At 48.2% G+C, this 21,065-nt stretch overlaps 1 protein-coding gene across 1 annotated transcript in view; it reads right to left on the bottom strand.

Moving 5' to 3' along the window:
• Nucleotides 1–21,065, bottom strand: part of LOC147111623 (collagenase 3-like) — a 186,251-nt gene that overhangs the window by 18,152 nt on the left and 147,034 nt on the right. The window contains exons 2-4 of the mRNA XM_085998286.1: nt 19,045–19,199; nt 17,302–17,447; nt 16,816–16,941 (exon numbers count right to left, since the gene is read on the bottom strand). Coding sequence (XP_085854412.1) covers nt 16,816–16,941; nt 17,302–17,447; nt 19,045–19,199 — 427 coding nt within the window. The remainder of the gene's footprint in view (nt 1–16,815; nt 16,942–17,301; nt 17,448–19,044; nt 19,200–21,065) is intronic.

Genomic DNA, 21,065 nt, shown 5'->3' with positions numbered 1-21,065 from the left:
AAATTAAGGATAGTATTCGACTAAAAACAAGGGCATATAAGGTAGCCAAATCTAGTGGGAGGATAGAGGATTGGGAAAATTTTAAAAGACAACAAAAAATAACAAAAAGATTGATTAAGAAAGGGAAGATAGATTATGAAAGTAAATTAGCAAAAAATATAAAAACAGATAGTAAGAGTTTTTATAGTTATATAAAAAGAAAAAGGGTGGCTAAAGTAAATGTTGGTCCCTTAGAGGATGAGACCGGGAAATTAATGGTGGGAAATATGGAGATGGCAAAAACACTGAATGAATATTTTGTATCAGTCTTTACAGTAGAAGACATTAAGAATATCCCAACACTGGACAAACAGGGGGCTATAGGGGGGGGGTAGGAGCTAAACACGATCAAAATCACTAAGGAAGTGGTACTCGGTAAAATAATGGGACTCAAGGTTGATAAATCACCTGGACCTGATGGCTTACATCCTAGGGTCTTGAGGGAAGTGGCGGTTGGGATTGTGGATGCATTGGTAATAATTTTCCAAAACTCCCTGGACTCAGCAAAGGTCCCGGCAGACTGGAAAACTGCTAATGTATTTAAAAAGGACAGTAGACAGAAGGCTGGAAACTATAGACCGGTTAGCCTAACATCTGTGGTAGGTAAAATATTGGAGTCCATTATTAAGGAGACAGTAACAGGACATTTGGATAATCATAATTTAATAGGACAAAGTCAGCATGGTTTTATGAAGGGGAAGTCATGTTTGACAAATTTGCTGGAGTTCTTTGAGGAAGTAACATATAGGGTGGATAAAGGGGAACCAGTGGACGTAGTGTATTTAGACTTCCAAAAGGCATTTGACAAGGTGACACACAAAAGATTATTGCTTAAGGTAAAAAATCACGGGATTGGGGTAATATTCTGGTATGGATAGAGGATTGGCTATCTAACAGAAGGCAGAGAGTTGGGATAAATGGTTCATTCTCGGACTGGCAATCAGTAACTAGTGATGTTCCACAGGGGTCAGTGCTGGGTCCCCAACTCTTTACAATCTATATTAACGATTTGGAGGAGGGGACCGAGTGTAACATATCAAAGTTTGCAGATGATACTAAGATGGGAGGGAAAGTAGTGAGTGAGGAGGACATAAAAAACCTGCAAGGGGACATAGACAGGCTAAATAAGTGGGCAGAGATTTGTCAGATGGAATACAATACTGGAAAGTGTGAGGTTATGCACTTTGGCAGGAAAAATCGTAGAGCAAGTTATTATCTTAATGGCAAGAAACTGGAAAGTACTGAAGTACAAAGGGATCTGGGGATCCTGGTGCACGAAACTCAAAAGGTTAGTATGCAGGTGCAGCAAGTGATTCAGAAGGCCAATGGAATGTTGGCTTTCATTGCTAGGGGGATAGAATATAAAAATAGGGAGGTATTGCTTCAGTTGTACAAGGTATTGGTGAGACTGCACCTGGAATACTGCATACAGTTTTGGTGTCCATACTTAAGAAAAGACATACTTGCTCTCGAGTCAGTACAAAGAAGGTACATTCGGTTAATCTCGGGGATGAGGGGATGGACATATGAGGAGAGGTTGAGTAGATTGGGACTCTACTCATTGGAGTTCAGAAGAATGAGAGGCGATCTTATTGAAACATATAAGGTTGTGAAGGGGTTGGATCGGGTGGATGCGGGGAGGATGTTCCCGATGATAGGTGAAACTAGAACTAGGGGGCATAGTCTTAGAATAAGGGGCTGCTCTTTCAAAACTGAGATGAGGAGGAACTACTTCACTCAGAGGGTGGTAGGTCCATGGAATATGCTGCCCCAAAATGCTGTAGATGCTACATCATTACATAAGTTTAAAACAGAAATCGACAGTTTCCTAGAAGTAAAGGGAATAAAGGGTTATGGGGAGCGGGCAGGAATTTGGACATGAGTCCAGGTTTGGATCGGTCATGGCCCTGTGGGTAGCGGAGCGGGCCCAGGGGCCGTGTAACCTGATCCTGCTCCTATTTCATGTGTCTAATTCTGTAAGATTCAGGAGATGGTTCTGTGATAGTAGATTGGCAGTTAGGATCGGATCAGCCATGATCTTATTGAATGGCGGAGCAGGCTCGAGGGGCCGATTGGCCTACTCCTGCTCCTATTTCTTATGTTCTTATGCTCTTAAACTTTCTCACCTTGGTCCTCAGAATTGGACCACAATGAGCCCCAACACCAGCAGCACCAGACACTCCAGCAGCAACACCACCAAACTTCTCCTCAACCACCTGGTGCTGCACAGTACAGAGCGCATCAGCGCCAGGGTGCAGCAGTGCCAAAGGAGGCTCAGGCTATCATGCCAGGTCGTCGCAGATATTTGCACATTGCTGGAGCAAGAACTGAAGCCCAGAGGAGCAGGTGGACACTGGCGTTATAAAACTCACTACGCACTTGGTTTGAGTATAAATCAAGGCTTTAATCAACTTGTTTCAGAACATGGAGGTCTAGTTGTATTTCACTAGTTCCTGTCTTACAAAATGTCCCTGGGAAAGCTGAGCCCACGCCCGAGTATTTATACTCCTTGGACGGTGCCACCAGCTGGCCGTCCAGTGTTATTTCATGAGTAGTTTCTTTATGATGATGAGATTTATAACAGACACACCTTACTAGTGGCTGTCAAAGTCACTAGCGCCAATTATATCAACTTTGCCACTGATGAAGCTAGTGTTACTGAGCGGGCGCTGGGCTTTGCCACTCTGGCTGACTTCCCATGGGTGCAGGGCGTCATCGACTGTACACATGTGGCCATCAGGGCACCCCATCGTAACCCAGGAGTCTTTGTCAATGTCAAGGGCTTCCACTCCCTCAACATGCAGCTGGTCTGCAACCATAGGCAGATCATCATGCATGTGTGTGCCAAATTCCCTGGCAGCTGCCATGACTCTCTCGTCCTTCACCAGTTCACCCTCCCTCAGCTCTTCGCTCCTCCAAACAGACTTTCCGGCTGGCTGCTTGGAGACAAATGCTTTAGGAACATAGAAACATAGAAGATAGGAGCAGGAGTAGGCCATTCGGTCCCTCGAGCCTGCTCCGCCATTTAATGAGATCATGGCTGATCATCCAATTTCAGTACCCTGTCCCTGCTTTCTCCCCATATCCCTTGATCCCTTTAGCCTTAAGAAATATATCTAACTCCTTCTTGAATATATTTAATGAACTGGCCTCAACTGCCTTCTGTAGTAGAGAATTCCAGAGGTTCACTACTCTCTGGGTGAAGAAATTCCTCCTCATCTCAGTCCTAAATGGCTTACCCCTTATCCGTAGACTGTGACCCCTGGTTCTGGACTCCCCCGCCATCGAGAACATCTTTCCTGCATCCAATCTGTCTAGTCCTGTTAGAATTTTATACATTTCAATGAGATCCCTGACATGAATCAGTCATTCATGAAAGAAAGACTTATGAAATAATACTGAGCGGCATGTGGTTGGTGCTGTCCAGGGAGAGTATAGATACTCGGGCATGGGCCCAGCTTGCACAGGACATTCTTAACAGGAACTTGTGAAAGTCACAACTAGACCTCCATGTTGTAAAACAGTTGATTAAAGCTTTGTTTAATGTTCAGACCAAGTGCCCAGTGGTTTTCTTACGTCAATCCCCTCTCATTCTTCTAAATTCTAGCGAATATAACCCAATCTCTCTTCATACGTCATTCCTGCCTCCCCAGGTATCAGTCTGTTGAATCTTCGCTGCACTTCCTCCATGGCAATAACATCATTCCTCAGATAAGGCCACCAAAACTGCACACAATACTCAAGGTGTGGCCCTGTACAACTGCAGCAAGACATCCTTGCTCCTGTACTCGAATCCTCTCGCTATGAAAGCCAACATACCATTTGCCTTCTTAACCGCCTGCTGCACCTGCATGCTTACCTTCAGCGACTGGTGCACAAGGACACCCAGGTCTCGTTGCACTTCCCCTTTTCACAATCTATTGCCGTTCAGATAATAATCTGCCTTCCTGTTTTTGCCTCCAAAGTGGATAACCTCGCATTTATCCACATTATAATGCATCTGCCATGCATCTGCCCAATCACCCAACCTGTCCAAATCATACTGGAGTTTCTCTGCATCCTCCTCACAGCACACACACCCATCCAGCTTTGTGCCATCTGCAAACTTGCAGATATTACATCTAGTTCCCTCGTCTAGATCATTAATATATATTGTGAATAGCTGGGGTCCTAGGGTTGAATGAGAGTGATGGAATGAGTGTAAGGAATGGATGGGTTATAACTTTAGAGAAAGACTATGGTGGATTGCGGTGGCAATGCCAAGTGACCTCATTGTGTTGTTAGTTGGTATGATTGCAGTAGGATGAGGGTAAGTGTGGAGGGTGGCTAGTAAGACGGGGATGTGAAAATGTAGATAGAGAGAGGGATGTGTGGGCCTGCAAGGTATGTTGGTGTGAGTAAGGATGAGCAGGAGTAGGGTTGGGAAGACAGAGTGATGGGGATGTGATGAGTGGCACAGCAGGATGAAGTTGAGTGTGGTTTTGCAATCACCTTTCCTGATCTAATGAGATCATTAAAACGTTTCCAGCACTGCACCCAGGTTTCCAGTCCACATCCCTGCTGTTTACCTCCTCTGCTATTTGGAGCCAGGCTCTTTCTGTCTCCTGGGGAGGTTTCTTCCGTCCATCAGAAGGGAACAGGAGCTCCCTGCGTGCTCTGACTCCCTCCACAAGCATATGGAGGGAGTCATCGGTGATCCTGGGAGCAGCCCACTGCCTCTGTGCAGTCATGTTTCCAAGTGTTTCGAACACTCAAAACCACCAGTGCAGTGACTGCTCACTCCTAGATGAACCATCAAGTCAAATGTGGCCATGGCTTCTTTAAATATCCTGGCTAAAAACACGTCACGGATGATGTAATCAGGCCCGCACCATTTAATAGGGCTGGGTAACGTGCAGGGCGGGCTTAATAGGCCTGATTAGAGCAAAGTCCATTTCTGCAGCAGGATGGAAGCAAGAATGGGGTCGTGACCCACCACGGTGACCCCCGGCACAAGAACCCGCCCAGGTAAAAAAAATTCAAGCCATTGATTGTAAAGTTTACATTACACTTAACAAGTCCTGTAACCTTTAGCTGGTGTGGCAGTTTTTGACAGTGCTGTTGTAATAGCTATGTGCCGATCATTCTTCTTGAGCAGGTAGTGAATGAGGTTATATCTACTATTAATTAGGCTCCTTTACCAATAAATGGTATTAAGAACATAAGAACATAAGAAATAGGAGCAGGAGTAGGCCAATCGGCCCCTCGAGCCTGCTCCACCATTCAATAAGATCCTGGCTGATCTGATCCTAACCGCCAATCTACTATCACAGAACCATCTCCTGAATCTAAAAGAATTAGACACAGGAAGTAGGAGCAGGATCAGGCTACACGGCCCCTGGGCCCGCTCCGCTACCCACAGGGCCATGTCCGATCCGAACCTAGACTCATGTCCAAATTCCTGCCCGCTCCCCGTAACCCTTAATTCCCTTTACTTCTAGGAAACTGTCTATTTCTGTTTTAAATTTATGTAATGATGTAGCTTCTACAGCATTTTGGGGCAGCATATTCCATGGACCTACCACCCTCTGAGTGAAGTAGTTCCTCCTCATCTCAGTTTTGAAAGAGCAGCCCCTTATTCTAAGACTATGCCCCTTAGTTCTAGTTTCACCCATCATCGGGAACATCCTCCCCGCATCCACCCGATCCAACCCCTTCACAACCTTATATGTTTCAATAAGATCGCCTCTCATTCTTCTGAACTCCAATGAGTAGAGTCCCAATCTACTGAACCTCTCCTCATATGTCCATCCCCTCATCCCCGGGATTAACCGAGTGAACCTTCTTTGTACTGACTCGAGAGCAAGTATGTCTTTTCTTAAGTATGGACACCAAAACTGTATGCAATATTCCAGGTGCGGTCTCACCAATACCTTGTACAACTGAAGCAATACCTCCCTATTTTTATATTCTATCCCCCTAGCAATGAAAGCCAACATTCCATTGGCCTTCTTAATCACTTGCTGCACCTGCATACTAACCTTTTGAGTTTCGTGCACCAGGACCCCCAGATCCCTTTGTACTTCAGTACTTTCCAGTTTCTTGCCATTAAGATAATAACTTGCTCTACGATTTTTCCTGCCAAAGTGCATAACCTCTCACTTTCCAGTATTGTATTCCATCTGCCAAATCTCTGCCCACTTATTTAGCCTGTCTATGTCCCCTTGCAGGTTTTTTATGTCCTCCTCACTCACTACTTTCCCTCCCATCTTAGTATCATCTGCAAACTTTGATATGTTACAGTCGGTCCCCTCCTCCAAATCGTTAATATAGATTGTAAAGAGTTGGGGACCCAGCACTGACCCCTGCGGAACACCACTAGTTACTGATTGCCAGTCTGAGAATGAACTATTTATCCCAACTCTCTGCCTTCTGTTGGATAGCCAATCCTCTATCCATGCCAGAATATTACCCCCAATCCCGTGATTTTTTATCTTAAGCAATAATCTTTTGTGTGTCACCTTGTCAAATGCCTTTTGGAAGTCTAAATACACTACGTCCACTGGTTCCCCTTTATCCACCCTATATGTTACTTCCTCAAAGAACTCCAGCAAATTTGTCAAACATGACTTCCCCTTCATAAAACCATGCTGACTTTGTCCTATTAAATTATGATTATCCAAATGTCCTGTTAATGTCTCCTTAATAATGGACTCCAATATTTTACCTACCACAGATGTTAGGCTAACCAGTCTATAGTTTCCAGCCTTCTGTCTACTGCCCTTTTTAAATAAGGGTGGTACATTAGCAGTTTTCCAGTCTGCCGGGACCTTTGCTGAGTCCAGGGAGTTTTGGAAAATTATTACCAATGCATCCACAATCCCTACCGCCACTTCCCTCAAGACCCTAGGATGTAAGCCATCAGGTCCAGGTGATTTATCCGCCTTGAGTCCCATTATTTTACCGAGTACCACTTCCTTAGTGATTTTGATTGTGTTTAGCTCCTCCCCCCCTATAGCCCCCTGCTTGTCCAATGTTGGGATATTCTTAGTGTCCACTAATGTAAAGACTGATACAAAATATTCATTCAGTGTTTTTGCCATCTCCATATTTCCCACCATTAATTTCCCGGTCTCATCCTCTAAGGGACCAACATTTACTTTAGCCACCCTTTTACTTTTTATATAACTATAAAAACTCTTACTATCTGTTTTTATATTTTTTGCTAATTTACTTTCATAATCTATCTTCCCTTTCTTAATCAATCTTTTTTTATTTTTTGCTGTCTTTTAAAGTTTTCCCAATCCTCTGTCCTCCCACTAGATTTGGCTACCTTATATGCCCTTGTTTTTAGTCGAATACTATCCTCAATTTCTTTACTTAGCCATGGATGGCTGTCTTTTCTTTTACACCCTTTTCTTCTCAGTGGAATATATATTTTTTGGAAGTTGTAAAATAACTCCTTAAATGTACACCACTGATCATGTATCATCTTACCCATTAATCTATTTTCCCAATCCACTCTACTCAATTCTGCTCTCATACCTTCATAGTCTCCTTTATTCAAGCTTAGCACGCTTGTTTGAGATCCAACCTTCTCATCCTCTAATTGACTATGGAATTCAACCATGTTATGGTCACTCATTCCAAGTGGATACTTTACTAGGACATTTTTAATTAATCCTGTCTCGTTACACAGGACCAGATCTAAGGTTGCTTGCCCCCTGGTTGGTTCAGTTACATACTGCTCAAGAAACCCATCCCTAATACACTCAATGAACTCATCCTCAAGGCAGCCCTGCCCAATTTGATTTGTCCAATTAATATGATAGTTAAAATCCCCCATAATTATAGATGTTCCCTTATTACAAGCCTCAACTATTTCCTGATTGATACTCCGTCCAACAAAGTTGCAACTGTTCGGAGGCCTATAGACTACGCCCACTAGTGTTTTTTTCCCTTATTATTCCTTACCTCCACCCAAACTGTTTCATTATCCTGATCTTTTGACCCAATATCATTTCTCTGTATTACAGTGATTCCTTCCTTTATTAACATAGCCACCCCACCTCCCCTTCCTTCCTGCCTGTCCTTCCTGATCATTAAATAACCTGGTATGTTTAATTCCCAGGCATTGTCAACCTGCAGCCATGTTTCTGTAATAGCCAGAAGATCATACCCATATGTAGTTATTTGTGCCATTAACTCATCTATTTTGTTATGAATGCTACGTGCATTCAGATAGAGAACTTTCAGATATGTTTTGTGACACTTAGTTGCTGCTTTTGCCCTTTTTATTACTTTACCTTTTACTCCATACCTTCTGCCCCTTCCTGACACGCTCTGGTTTTTAATTTCCCTACTGCTACCTAAGTCTATGACCTTCTCTGTTGTCATTTTTATTATTTGCTCTCTAGGAACCTCCCCCCACTAGTTCGTTTAAAGCCCTCTCTACAGCCCTAGTTATATGATCCATCAGGACTCTAGTCCCAGCACTGGCCAAGTGAAGCCCGTCCCAACGGAACAGCTCCCTCCTGCCCCAGTACTGGTGCCAGTGTCCCAGGAAGCAAAACCCATTTCTCCCACACCAGTCTTTGAGCCACGCATTTAACTCTCTAATTTTATTTGTCCTAGCCAAATTCACTCGTGGCTCAGGTAATAATCCAGAGATTATTACCCTTGAGGTTCTGTTTTTTAATTTGACACTAGCTGCTCATACTCCTTTAACAGAACCGGCTTCCTAGTCCTATCTACATCGTTTGTACCAACATGGACCATGACAGCTGGATCCACCCCCTCCCATTGCAAGTTTCTTTCCAGCCCAGAGGAGATGTCCTTAACCCTGGCACCGGGTAGGCAACACAGCCTTCGGGACTCTCGCTCTCGGCTGCAGAGAACTCTATCTATCCCCCTAATAATACTATCCCCTACCACTACAACATTTCTATTTACTCCCCCCTCTTGAATGGCCCCCTGTTCCATGGTGCTGTGGCCAGGTTGCTCATCCTCCCTGCAGTCCCTGCTCCTGTCCCCACAAGGAGTAAGAACCTCGAATCTGTTGGACAAGAGCAAGGGCTGCGGCTCCTCCAGCTCTACCTCCTGGATCCCCGTACCTGCCTCACTCGTAGTCACACCGTCCTGTCCCTGACCATGGGCTACATCTGAATTAATTAACTTCATAGGTGTGACCACCTCCTGATACACAGAGTCCAGGTACTTCTCCCCCTCCCTGATGTGTCGCAGTGTCTGAAGCTCAGACTCCAGCTCATCAACACGGAGCTGGAGTTCCTGTAGCAGCAGAAGTTTGTCACAGACTTAATCACCGTGAGCCTCAATGGGGTTCACCTCACGTTGAGGTTGCCTCACGTTCTAATCATGGATTGGCAACTTCCTGCAGTAAGGACAGTCTGGGAAAGGGGAGGAATTTGGGGCATAACTCTCATGCCCGGTATCCATTCTTTTCTGCCAAGGTAGAAAAATTCTGATGGCAGGGCTGACACTCTGTTGTGACATCACAGTGTGAGGTGGGACTGGCAGGGTGACACCAGCTCCACCACAGATGTGACATCACAGTGTGAGGTGGGGCTGGCAGGGTGGCACCAGCTCCACCACAGATGTGACATCACAGTGTGAGGTGGGACTGGCAGGGTGACACTAGCTCCACCACAGATGTGACATCACAGTGTGAGGTTGGACTGGCAGGGTGACACTAGCTCCAGCTCTGCTGTGACATCACAGTGTGAGGTGGGACTGGCAGGGTGACACTAGCTCCAGCTCTGCTGTGACATCACAGTGTGAGGTGGGACTGGCAGGGTGACATTAGCTCCAGCTCTGCTGTGACATCACAGTGTGAGGTGGGACTGGCAGGGTGACACTAGCTCCACCTCTGCTGTGTCATCACAGTGTGAGGTGGGACTGGCAGGGTGAAACTAGCTCCACCTCTGCTGTGACATCGCAGTGTGAGGTGGGACTGGCAGGGTTACAGTCCTCACCATTTCCGCCTAAACGTCAAGTTTGTCTGAATAAAGCAGGTGGTCTTTGCTGTACAACAGCCATAAGTGGGACTCACAATGCCACAAAAAAAGTGACAAATTATCAAAGGAGCACATCTGGCGTTGATTTTCATTTTCAGCTACTTCAGCCACCCCAGCCCAGAATGTGTCTAGTATAAAGTTATTACTGTAACAGTCAACATTTTTATTCCGCACACCCGGCCCGCACTCCACCACCTCATGTTCACCTACCCCCGTCCCCCAGGATTTACATCTGGGACACAGCTGGCCTCACGGCCTGCGTAAATCGCTCCAGAGGAAACTGGTGAGCTGCCTCAGGAGGCCCAAAAGATGTTGCAGCTCGCCGAACTTATTCAGATGAGGCCCGAGGCCCAAAAAAATTTAAACGAATGGTTCCAGGGATGAGGGACTTCAGTTACGTGGACAGAGTGGAGAAGCTGGGCTTGTTCTCCTAAGAGCAGAGAACGTTGAGAGGAGATTTGATAGAGATGTTCAAAATCATGAGGGGACTAGACAGAGTAGATAGAGAGAAAGTGTTCCCGTTGGCAGAAAAGTCGAGAACCATTCTATGATTCAATTTCGGACATAACTCGGGTCTCCACGTTCTGGTGCATGCTAGGAGCGCAACAACCATTTTGGGTTAAAATCAGGCCTGAACGCATTTATCCCAAATCTCAATTTCATTAATGACATGTGCAGGTACCTCAGTTCCCTACACCATGCAGACAATATACATGAAACCTAACACACGATGATGCATTTTAGCTAAGAATTAAATGTATCAAGAAAGAGCAGAGATTTTATTTAACTTTAATCTCATGAATTTAAATATCATCATCTGCACCATTATTTTTCAGTCTAAGTGGTGCGGTGAGAAAAATTGTGTAAATCCAGGAAATTGATGATTGCCATTGTCTTGTTGGGGAGGAGGGACGATGATAATCAACTTTTCACAGTTTTGGCGAGAGTATTGACAGAGCGATGCAAAAGTCCCAGGAAATTGTGGCGAGGCATGAATATTGGCCTAACTCACTTACACCATAATTTCCTGGGACTTTTGCATTGGGAAACAAACCCAACACCGCAGATGCTCAAATTACACTGGCGCAAGTCTCCTGGAAATTGAGGGCCTCTATGTTGATAAACCCAGTAAAACTGTTTTTATATGCTGCAGTACATTTAGATATTGTGTTGCCAGTTCAGATTCTTAAGGGACAAATTCAAAGTCCCAAAATTGCCTGAGCAAACTTCCAGCACAGAGTCTTGCCCAGATAGGTCAGTGCCAAATTCACCACTTTGGCCAGGAATTCAGCAGTGGTGCAATCCAAGCATGCTGAGCTCCATGCCCAGTTCTCTGATCTGTGCTCCTGCCAAGTTAGACTCTGCAGGCTCATCTGTTACACATTTTCTGTTAAATACACTGGCCTGGTAATTGTGCTGTGCAAAATCGGGGTAAATTTCCGAAATGTGCACTCCCACTGCAGAGCCTGGCCAATGGGAGCACAGATTGTGAAATCTGACCAAGTGAAACTTCAAGGGCTGCACATGTGATTTCCTGATACACACTCCTGGGTTATGGCTCTGTGCCAGGAACAGGTTATCACAATATGTTCCATTTATTGTCCAAATACTTAATATTGGCCTGGAATTTGCCCGTAGTTGCTTAAAAATTGTAGTTCTTATCATAATGGAGAAATTTGACAAAATTAAAATGAGCTTTTTAGGGCCATATCATTTGTTTAGCAGTCAATATGCTGTTAAAACTCCAGTTACACCTAACACAACAAGGTCTAACATTTAACGTGGTATTTAACAATGATATTACCGCAGAAAAGCCCAAGTGTTTGTCAGTTTCACTGATTACACTGATGGCTATGGGGGGATGGGGGGCCCACAGCGCAGCCAGTATCAGAGCAGTTAATGACTGATTGCAACTTCAGGATTCCCGTGCTAAGATGCGCATGCGCTACATCCTAAAGTTGTGGTCAGTTTCAAAGTAGCAGGAGTGGAGAATGCTGTTAATGTGCCGTTATTACCCACTGCAAATTGTGGTCCATTATGTTTGGGTCAAATTGCTCTGTGCTATTTTAAAGAAGACTGTATTTTAAACAGGCTAATGCCTGTGTTAGAAGAGAGAACATAGGAATTTGATGCAAATGTATTAAGCACTAATATGAAATAAGAACACAGTGTGGCGACACACCACCACTGGACATAATCCGCTCACGGCGGCACAGACAGTCTAAGCAGAAGCCCCCAGCCGGGGGCCCTTTCCTCCAGCAACTTGTTTCCCGCAGGGACAGGCTGCCGGGAGCACTTCCTGTCTGGGAAGTATTTAAGTGGATGCGCGGGCTTTTCTAGTTGCTGTTTGTCATGTGGTTGGAATAAAGCAGTTGTGTTTTCAATAGCTCTGGTCTCGACTCCCACGTTTGCCGCGGTATCTCAACACTGGTGACCCCGACGCTCAGGACGAATCCTAAGCTAGCATGGCGGATACAAACGCAGTCACGGTTAAATTACCAGACTTTTGGGAGAACCTCGCCGAAGCCTGGTTCGTTCAAGCTGAGTCCAGATTCCGGCTGAAAGGCATTACAGTCGACACCACGAAGTACGACTACCTCGTCGCCTCGCTCACCTACGCTACAGTCCCCAAGGTTTGGGCAGCGCTGCAGAATCCACCAACGGAGGGCAAGTACGAACATCTGAAGGCTGCGCTACTTAAAAAATTTCAAACGTCCTCTTACCAGCGCCACTGCCAACTCCTGGACCTCCCCGGCCTTGGTGACGCTTCACCATCAGACCTGCTTTCCCACATGCTGTCCCTCTCAGACAACAAAAATCCCGGCGCCCTTTTTCGCACGCTTTTCATTCGGCAGCTCCCCGCCAGCATCCGCCTGCTCATTGTGGAGTCTGACTCCACGGACCTGAATGATATAGCCAAAAAGGCCGACCGGCTGCTCTCTGCACAGGCCGCTCGCGACGTCGCGCCCGACCTCACGGCAACGACCACGCGGTCTTCCCGGGCCGCTAGGCCCGACCGCCCTACCACTCCGGGTCACTGCTACTACCACACCCATTTTGGCGCTAGGGCTCAACGCTGCACGCCACCGTGTACCTTCAAAACCCCCCCGCACCGGCCCCCGCGATGGCCGCGGGGCAGAAGGAGCCCCTACTGTACGTCACTGACGACAGAACCAACCGCCGATTTCTCTGCGACACAGGGGCCCAGCACAGCATCACCCCCGCCTCCGCCCTCGAGATCCAATGCGGCACACGGGGTATCACACTGGCTGCAGCACATATGGCACCCGCATGGTCACGCTCGACCTCGCGGGCCGCCGCTACCGCTGGGAGTTCCTCACAGCCAAGGTCCTCTGCCCACTCATCGGCGCCGACTTCCTACGCGCCCACGGCCTCCTTGTCGACATTCCGAGGCACCGCCTCGTCGACATCAACACTATGGCCCCCATCCCCGGCGCCTTTACCCCGGCCCGTTCGGCCGGCCTGACGACCTACTGCCTCGCCAGAGCCACGGACGACTACTCGGCACTCCTAGCTGAGTTTCCCGCCCTCACTAACCCGACATTTTTGGCCAAAGCCGCCAAGCACGGTGTGGAACACTATATCCCCACCACCGGCCCCCCAGTTTCTGTCCACGCCCGCAGACTCAACCCGGCCAAGCTGGAAATCGCGCGGGCCGAGTTCACCAACATGGAACAACTCGGCATCATCCGCCGCTCCAGCAGCCCTTGGGCCTCGCCCCTCCACATCGCCCCAAGCCCGGCGGAGGCTGGCGCCCTTGCGGGGACTACCGCCGCCTCAACGACGCCACCACCCCCGATCGATACCCGGTGCCACACATCCAGGACTTCTCGGCCCGACTGGCCGGACGAACCGTCTTTTCCAAAGTCGACCTGGTGCGCGGTTACCACCAAGTCCCCGTACACCCCGCGGACATCCCCAAAACGGCCGTCATCACCCCATTCGGCCTGTTCGAGTTCCTGAGGTTGCCCTTCGGCCTCAAGAATGCAGCACAGGCTTTCCAGCGCCTTATGGACTCAGTCCTCCGGGGCCTGAACTTCCTATTCGTCTATCTAGACGACATTCTCGTGGCCAGCTTCTCCAAACAGGAACACCTCGAACACCTTCGCATCCTGTTCGGGCACCTAGCCCAACACGGGCTCATCCTCAGCCCGGCGAAGTGCCAATTCGGCCTAACCGAGATCGATTTTCTCGGTCACCACATCACCCCTGCTGGGGCCGTCCCCCTGCCCAACAAGGTGCAGGCCGTCCAGCAATTCCCCCGCCCCACAACCATCAAGGGCCTCCAGGAGTTCCTCGGGATGGTGAACTTCTACAACAGGTTCATCCCCAGAGCCGCAGCCCTCATGAAGCCCCTATACGACTCCCTCCGAGGAAAATCTGGCAAGATGGACGTAGCCTGGACCACTGACACGGCAGCCGCCTTCGACGCCACCAAAAACGCGCTCGCCGACGCCACTCTGCTCGCGCACCCGAGGGCCGATGCCCGGGTCGCGCTCACCACCGACGCCTCCGACCACGCGGTCGGGGCTGTGTTCGAGCAGTGGGCCAATGGCGCGTGGCAGCCACTTGCCTTCTACAGCCGCCAACTGCGCCCCCCGGAGGTCAAATACTCCACTTTCGACCGCGAGCTTCTCGCACTCCACCTGTCGGTCCGCCATTTCAGGTTCCTCCTGGATGGCCACCCCTTCACCGCGTATGTGGACCACAAGCCACTCACATATGCGATGGCCAAGCACACCGAACCCTGGTCCGCTAGGCAGCAACGCCAGCTCGCGGCCGTCTCCGAGTTTACTACGGACATTCAGCACGTCTCCGGTAGAGACAACGTGGTCGCCGACTGCCTTTCCCGTCCCGCCGTCTGTGCGAATCACCTCGCGGTCGACTACGCACAACTAGCAGCGGCCCAGCTCACGGACCCAGACCTCCTCTCGGCGGCTACCAGCCTGCCAGGGCTACGCCTAGCCAAGGTCGCGCACGGGCCCAAAGCCACGGCAGTCACGTGCGACGTCTCACTCGGCCAACCCAGGCCGGTCGTCCCTGAGACCTGGCGCCGCCGCGTCTTCGACGCGCTCCACGGGCTCTCTCAGCCGGGTTCCCGCGCATCCGTCAAACTCCTCTCCAAGCGCTTCGTCTGGCGTGGCCTCAGCAGAGATGTTCGGACTTGGGCCACCTCCTGCCTCGCCTGCCAATGGGCTAAGGTACAGCTGCACACCAAAGCACCCCTGGGAGACTTCGAGGTACCCAGCCGCCGCTTCGACCACGTACACGTCGACATCGTCGGTCCCCTGCCGCCATCGCAAGGCCAAACTTATCTCCTCACGATGGTCGACCGCTACACACGCTGGCCTGAGGCAGTGCCGCTGACCTCCACCTCCACAGCCGACATCGCCAGGGCGTTCGTTAACACCTGGGTTGCGAGGTTCGGCGTACCGGCCGACATAACCTCCAACAGAGGCGCCCAGTTCACCTCCGAACTCTGGACGGCCACAGCACGCAACCTCGGGGTGACACTCCACCGCACCACAGCATACCACCCGCAGGCCAACGGACTTTGTGAACGCTTCCACAGGTCACTCAAGGCCTCACTCCGCGCCGGCCTGCAGGACAGTACCTGGACTGACCGCCTACCGTGGGTGCTACTCGGCCTACGCACCGCGGTCAAGGAAGACCTCCAGTCCTCGGCAGCGGAGTTAGTCTACGGACAACCGCTGCGCGTCCCAGGTGAATTCCTTCCGGAGCCTACCAAGCCTTGGTCAGCCGAACAGCAGCGGCTCGACTCTTTCTCTTCCGCTCAGCAGTTCGCCCCACTTCCGGTCAACCGACACGGCGAACTCGCACCTCACGTCCCGCCAAATTTACGGCAGGCGCGCTTCGTCTTCGTGCGACACAACGCGCACCGCGGGCCCCTGCGACCCCCGTACGACGGTCCGTACGAGGTACTACAAACCGGGGACAAGGTCTTCAAGTTGCGACTCGACGACAGGGTCGAGACAGTCTCCATCGACCGGCTCAAACCAGCACACACAGAACCAGCGGAACAGGTCCCCGTGGCCCAGCCTCCAACTAGAGGCCGTCCCCCCAGCAAGCCAGCACAGCCGGCGGCGAACCGCCCGACCCAACCAACCAGACCGGCGACCACTCAGAGCCGCTGCGGCAGAACCATTAGACCACCGTCACGACTCGTCCACTCCTCCTAAGCGGATTCTGGGGGGAGCTCTGTGGCGACACGCCACCACTGGACATAATCCGCTCACGGCGGCACAGACAGTCTAAGCAGAAGCCCCCAGCCGGGGGCCCTTTCCTCCAGCAACTTGTTTCCCGCAGGGACAGGCTGCCGGGAGCACTTCCTGTCTGGGAAGTATTTAAGTGGATGCGCGGGCTTTTCTAGTTGCTGTTTGTCATGTGGCTGGAATAAAGCAGTTGTGTTTTCAATAGCTCTGGTCTCGACTCCCACGTTTGCCGCGGTATCTCAACAACAGTGTAATTTCAAGGTTATACAAACTTAGATTTCTTTGCATTCCAGGGTGGTTCTTGCCACGGAATAATTGCAAGGTAGAGAGCAATACATGACCTTTCAATATGCTTATCCATTCATCTAAATTTTCAAATCCACGCTGGTGGCAAGCAACCTGCCCATGAATTTCAAAGATGCACTGGTGGCAACAGAGGGTGCTTTCCATCAGCAAGGACTTGAGAAATGTAGCTTATTGAGCTTTAATTAATAGTGAAAAACATTTACCATTAGATCCTGTTGTCCAAGTTTCAGCCTCATTGAAATGAGCATCACCTCCAAGGTCTGGTCCAGGAGCAAAGGCATGGGCCAGAGTTCCAGAGGGTCCATCAAATGGAAAACCATCGCCATGCGCTGGCAAGAAGTATTGAACAAATATGTCAGTAAAGAATAATTGGCAGCTAAAAATGGAAACATCGTAAACGTTTGTTTGAACATTGGAAACAAAAAAAAGATGCTGGAAATACACAGTCGACCAATTAGCAGCTGTAAAAAGACAGTGTTCGTGTTTCAGGTTAACCCTTCATCAGACTGAAGGCCTGTTTTATCTCTTAGCCTTCAGACTGATGATGGGTATGCACCTGAAGCATCACAACCTGTCTTTTCTATTTACAGATGCTGACTGGTCTGCAGTGTATTTCCAGCATTTTCTGTTTTTATTTTGGTTTGCCAGCATTTGCAGATTTTACTGATAATTTTCTTGTTTGAACATACCTCCAGCAGCAAAGGTAATTTCAATGTCTGCCGCGGATGTTGATTTTGTAAATGTCAATGGAGTAACATCACTCCAAATTTTGAAAGCCTGCTTCAAAGCATCGTCCACAACATTCTGCGGTAAGTCACCTGTATATTTATTTATTCTGTGCAGAGACAAAGTCAAACACATCACTGTTCTAAAACCATAAGAGATAATTATGCTGATCGTACGCAGTTGTGTCTGAGATCAATGTCTGTCCTTCAGAAAACACCTCACAGCACCTGCGCCAGTCACAGCTACAGAATCATATAATCATACAATCGTCGAATGGTTACAGCACAGAAGGAGGCCATTCGGCCCATCGAGCCTGTGCCAGCTCTCTGCAAGAGCACTTCAGCTAGTCCCACTCCACCGCCCTTTCCCCATAGCCCTGCAACTTTTTTTCCTTCAGGTACTTATCCAATTCCATTTTGGAAGCCGTGATTGAATCTGCCTCCACCACCCTTTCAGGCAGTGCATTCCAGATCATAACCACTCACTGCGTAAAATGGTCTTTCCTCATGTCGCCTTTGGTTCATCTGCCAATCGCCTTAAGTCTGTGTCCTCTGGTTCTCGTCCCTTCCGCCAATGGGAACAGTTTGTCTCTATCTACTCTGTCTAGGCCCCTCATGATTTTGAACACCTCTATCAAATCTCCTCTCAACCTTGTCTGCTGTAAGGAGAACAAGCCCAACTTCTCCAGTCTATCCATGTAACCGAAGTCCCTCACCCCTGGAACCATACTTAAAAATCTTTTCTGTATCCTCTCCAAGGTCTTCACATCCTTTCTAAAGTGCAGTGCCCAGAATTGGACACAATACTCCTGTTGAGGCCGAACTAGTGTTTTAAAACTGTTCAACATAACTTGCTTGCTTTTGTACTCTATGGGCTGGATTTTGATACTGGGGGCGTGTAGGAGGCGGGACTACAACTTTTGGTTTTGTAGTCCCGCCTCCATCGAGTTGTGGCCAACCCACTCGATTTTCACTTGATTGACATTGTTGAGCCTGCCCAGCGGGCTCAGCAGGCCAATTAAGGGATACCCGGCAACAGGTGATGTCACAGATTGACATTTCATCTGACAAGAGCTTTTGACAGATGAAATATCAGCGTTTGGCAACTTTTTGAAGCTGTCAAACACTGACAATCTGTAAACTAAGTAAATTCCATCCTCTCAAGCTGAGTTAGAGATCTCTCCAGAACAGAAAGCTGAATGCTGCAACTTTTGACAGCTCGCGGCCATTCTGCTTTCTGTGCCGATGAGATGAGGGTCTCCCGAGACCTGAAGGAAGGAAGGCTGTAAAAGTAAGTAAAGGTAAGTAAAACTACTTTAAACACTTTACACACACCAAACACACTTACCTCTGCACTCATGCACCCATCACTCGCCTGAACACTGGACATCTCGAACCTTCCAAGCCCTTCAGCCCCTTTCTCAACTTGCCCTGCCACCTTCAACGATTGAAGCCATCAGTTATTTTACATAATTTTCTGGGTCTTAACGAGCCTGCCCATGCCATGTGTGCAGGCACTCAGTGCCACATGTTCTACCCAGCTGCTGAAGAGTGCGCTAAGTGGAACGGACACAGAGTAAGCCTAGTGCCTAAGTGATGGATAGGCTGCGTCATTTGTGCCTCATGTACTTGCTACTGAGACCAATCCTCGCAAAATTGACCAGTGTTACTGAATGAACAGGGCATGTCACATAACAAGAACCATACCTGTAGGTGAGATCATTCTTTCCAAACTTAGGTCGATCTGGAAAGAAATTGAAGTCTTTGGGATCAACTACTCCACATCGAGGAGGATTAGCAATTTCCACTGTTCCGTTGACCAGGCTTGCAGTTATTTTCATATTATAGACATTCTGTGTTCCCTAGATGCAAGAAAAGGGTTTATATTCCAGAGTGATTATTTGCACTGCGTTTTCTGCCTCCCTCTTCACATGCTGGCCTGTTTGTACCCCGCATGCACACTCGGATAGAGGAGGAAGCCAGAAGTGGGGCCGACCTGAGCCTGAGGCCTTTGGGTCACCTTTCAAAAATCAGTGACTATACCAAAGGAGCCTTCAAGGACTTTTGTCTAGAGTGTCGCTCTGATTATCAACATGAACATTTTTGCAGCCTTCAGAGAGAGAGAGAGAGAGACTGGGGGAGAGAGAGAGACTGGGGGAGGGAGAGAGACTGGGGGAGAGAGAGAGAGACTGGGGGGGAGAGAGAGAGACTGGGGAGAGAGAGAGACTGGGGGAGAGAGGGAGAGAGAGAGACTGGGGGTGGGGGGAGAGAGAGAGAGAGATTGGGAGCAAAGAGAGAGACAGGGTGAGAGAGAGTGAGGGAGAGATGGGGAGAGAGAGAGATGGGGAAAGAGAGAAACTGGGTGGGAGAGAGAGACAAGGGAAGAAAGAGAGAGAGAGAGAGAGATGGGGTGAGAGAGAGACAGGGGAGAGAGAGAGAGACTGGGTGGGAGAGAGAGAAGGGGAAGAGAGAGAGAGAGGGAGAGATGGGGAGAGAGAGAGACGGGGAGAGAGAGAGAAGGGGAAGAGAGAGAGAGAGGGAGAGATGGGGAGAGAGAGAGACGGGGAGAGAGAGAGAGACTGGGAAGAGAGAGAGAGACTGGGTGGGAGAGAGAGGCTGGGGAAGAAAGAGAGACTCACAATAAAGAAGGTGTAAACCAGGCAGTGAATAACCTAAATAATATTTTTGATAATTTGGCAACAATGTCGAACTTGATATCTCGCAAGAGTAAACCCAAAACACAAAACCATGAAAAATGGTTTGATTCAGACTGTCATAACATGAGGAAAAAACTCAGAAAAATATCAAACCAAAAACACAGACAACCAGAAAATGAGGAACTACGCCTTGCTTATTGTCAGGCACTAACACAATATAAAAACACACTCAGAACCAAGAAAGAACAGTATATTAAGAATAAACTCAGCTCCATTGGGGAATCTATCGATTCTAATTGTTTCTGGGACAACTGGAATACATTACACAAAAAGCAACGCGACGAATTGCCCATTCAAAATGGAGACATATGGGAAAACCATTTTGAAAAATAATACCAGAAAAACACACCAAGATCTAATATGCAAAGAATTGGAAAAGCTCGAACTGGCCATAAAAGACAACCAAAACCCATTAGACCACCCAATAACTGAAAAAGAGCTATTTGAAAAATTCAAGGACCTGCGACCAAGAAAAGCTTGCGGTGCAGATGGCATCCTAAACGAGATGATTGAACACACTGATGATAAAATGAAATTGGCTATCCTAAAACTCTTCAACTTGGCTCTGAGTGTCAGTTACTTCCCTGATATCTGGAACAAAGGACTCATAACACCCATGTACAAAAGTGGAGACAAAGTTGACCCAAATAACTATCGAGGCATCTGTGTGAACAGTAACCTGGGGAAGATATTCTGTAGTATCATAAACCAAAGACTTTTAAACTTGCTTGAGGAGCACGATGTCTTGAGTAAAAGCCAAATTGGATTCTTACCAAATTATTGAACATCAGATCATATTTTCATGCTACACACCCTAATTGACAAACATGTTCACCAAAACAAAAGCAAAATTTTTGCCTGCTTTATAGATTTCCAGAGGGCCTTCGATTCTATTTGGCACGACGGTCTATTCTTGAAACGTATTGAAAGTGGGGTAGCGGGAAAAACATATGATGTAATTAAATCAATGTATACAAACAATAAATGTGCAGTTAAAATTGGAGACAAACA

The sequence above is a fragment of the Somniosus microcephalus genome, chromosome 10 (assembly GCF_052327205.1).
Source record: "Somniosus microcephalus isolate GS21.2 chromosome 10, FLI_Smic_1.0, whole genome shotgun sequence".
Classification (NCBI taxonomy): domain Eukaryota; kingdom Metazoa; phylum Chordata; class Chondrichthyes; order Squaliformes; family Somniosidae; genus Somniosus; species Somniosus microcephalus.
The sequence above is the reverse complement of the archived record's forward strand: the minus strand, read 5'-3'. Positions and strand labels throughout refer to the sequence as shown.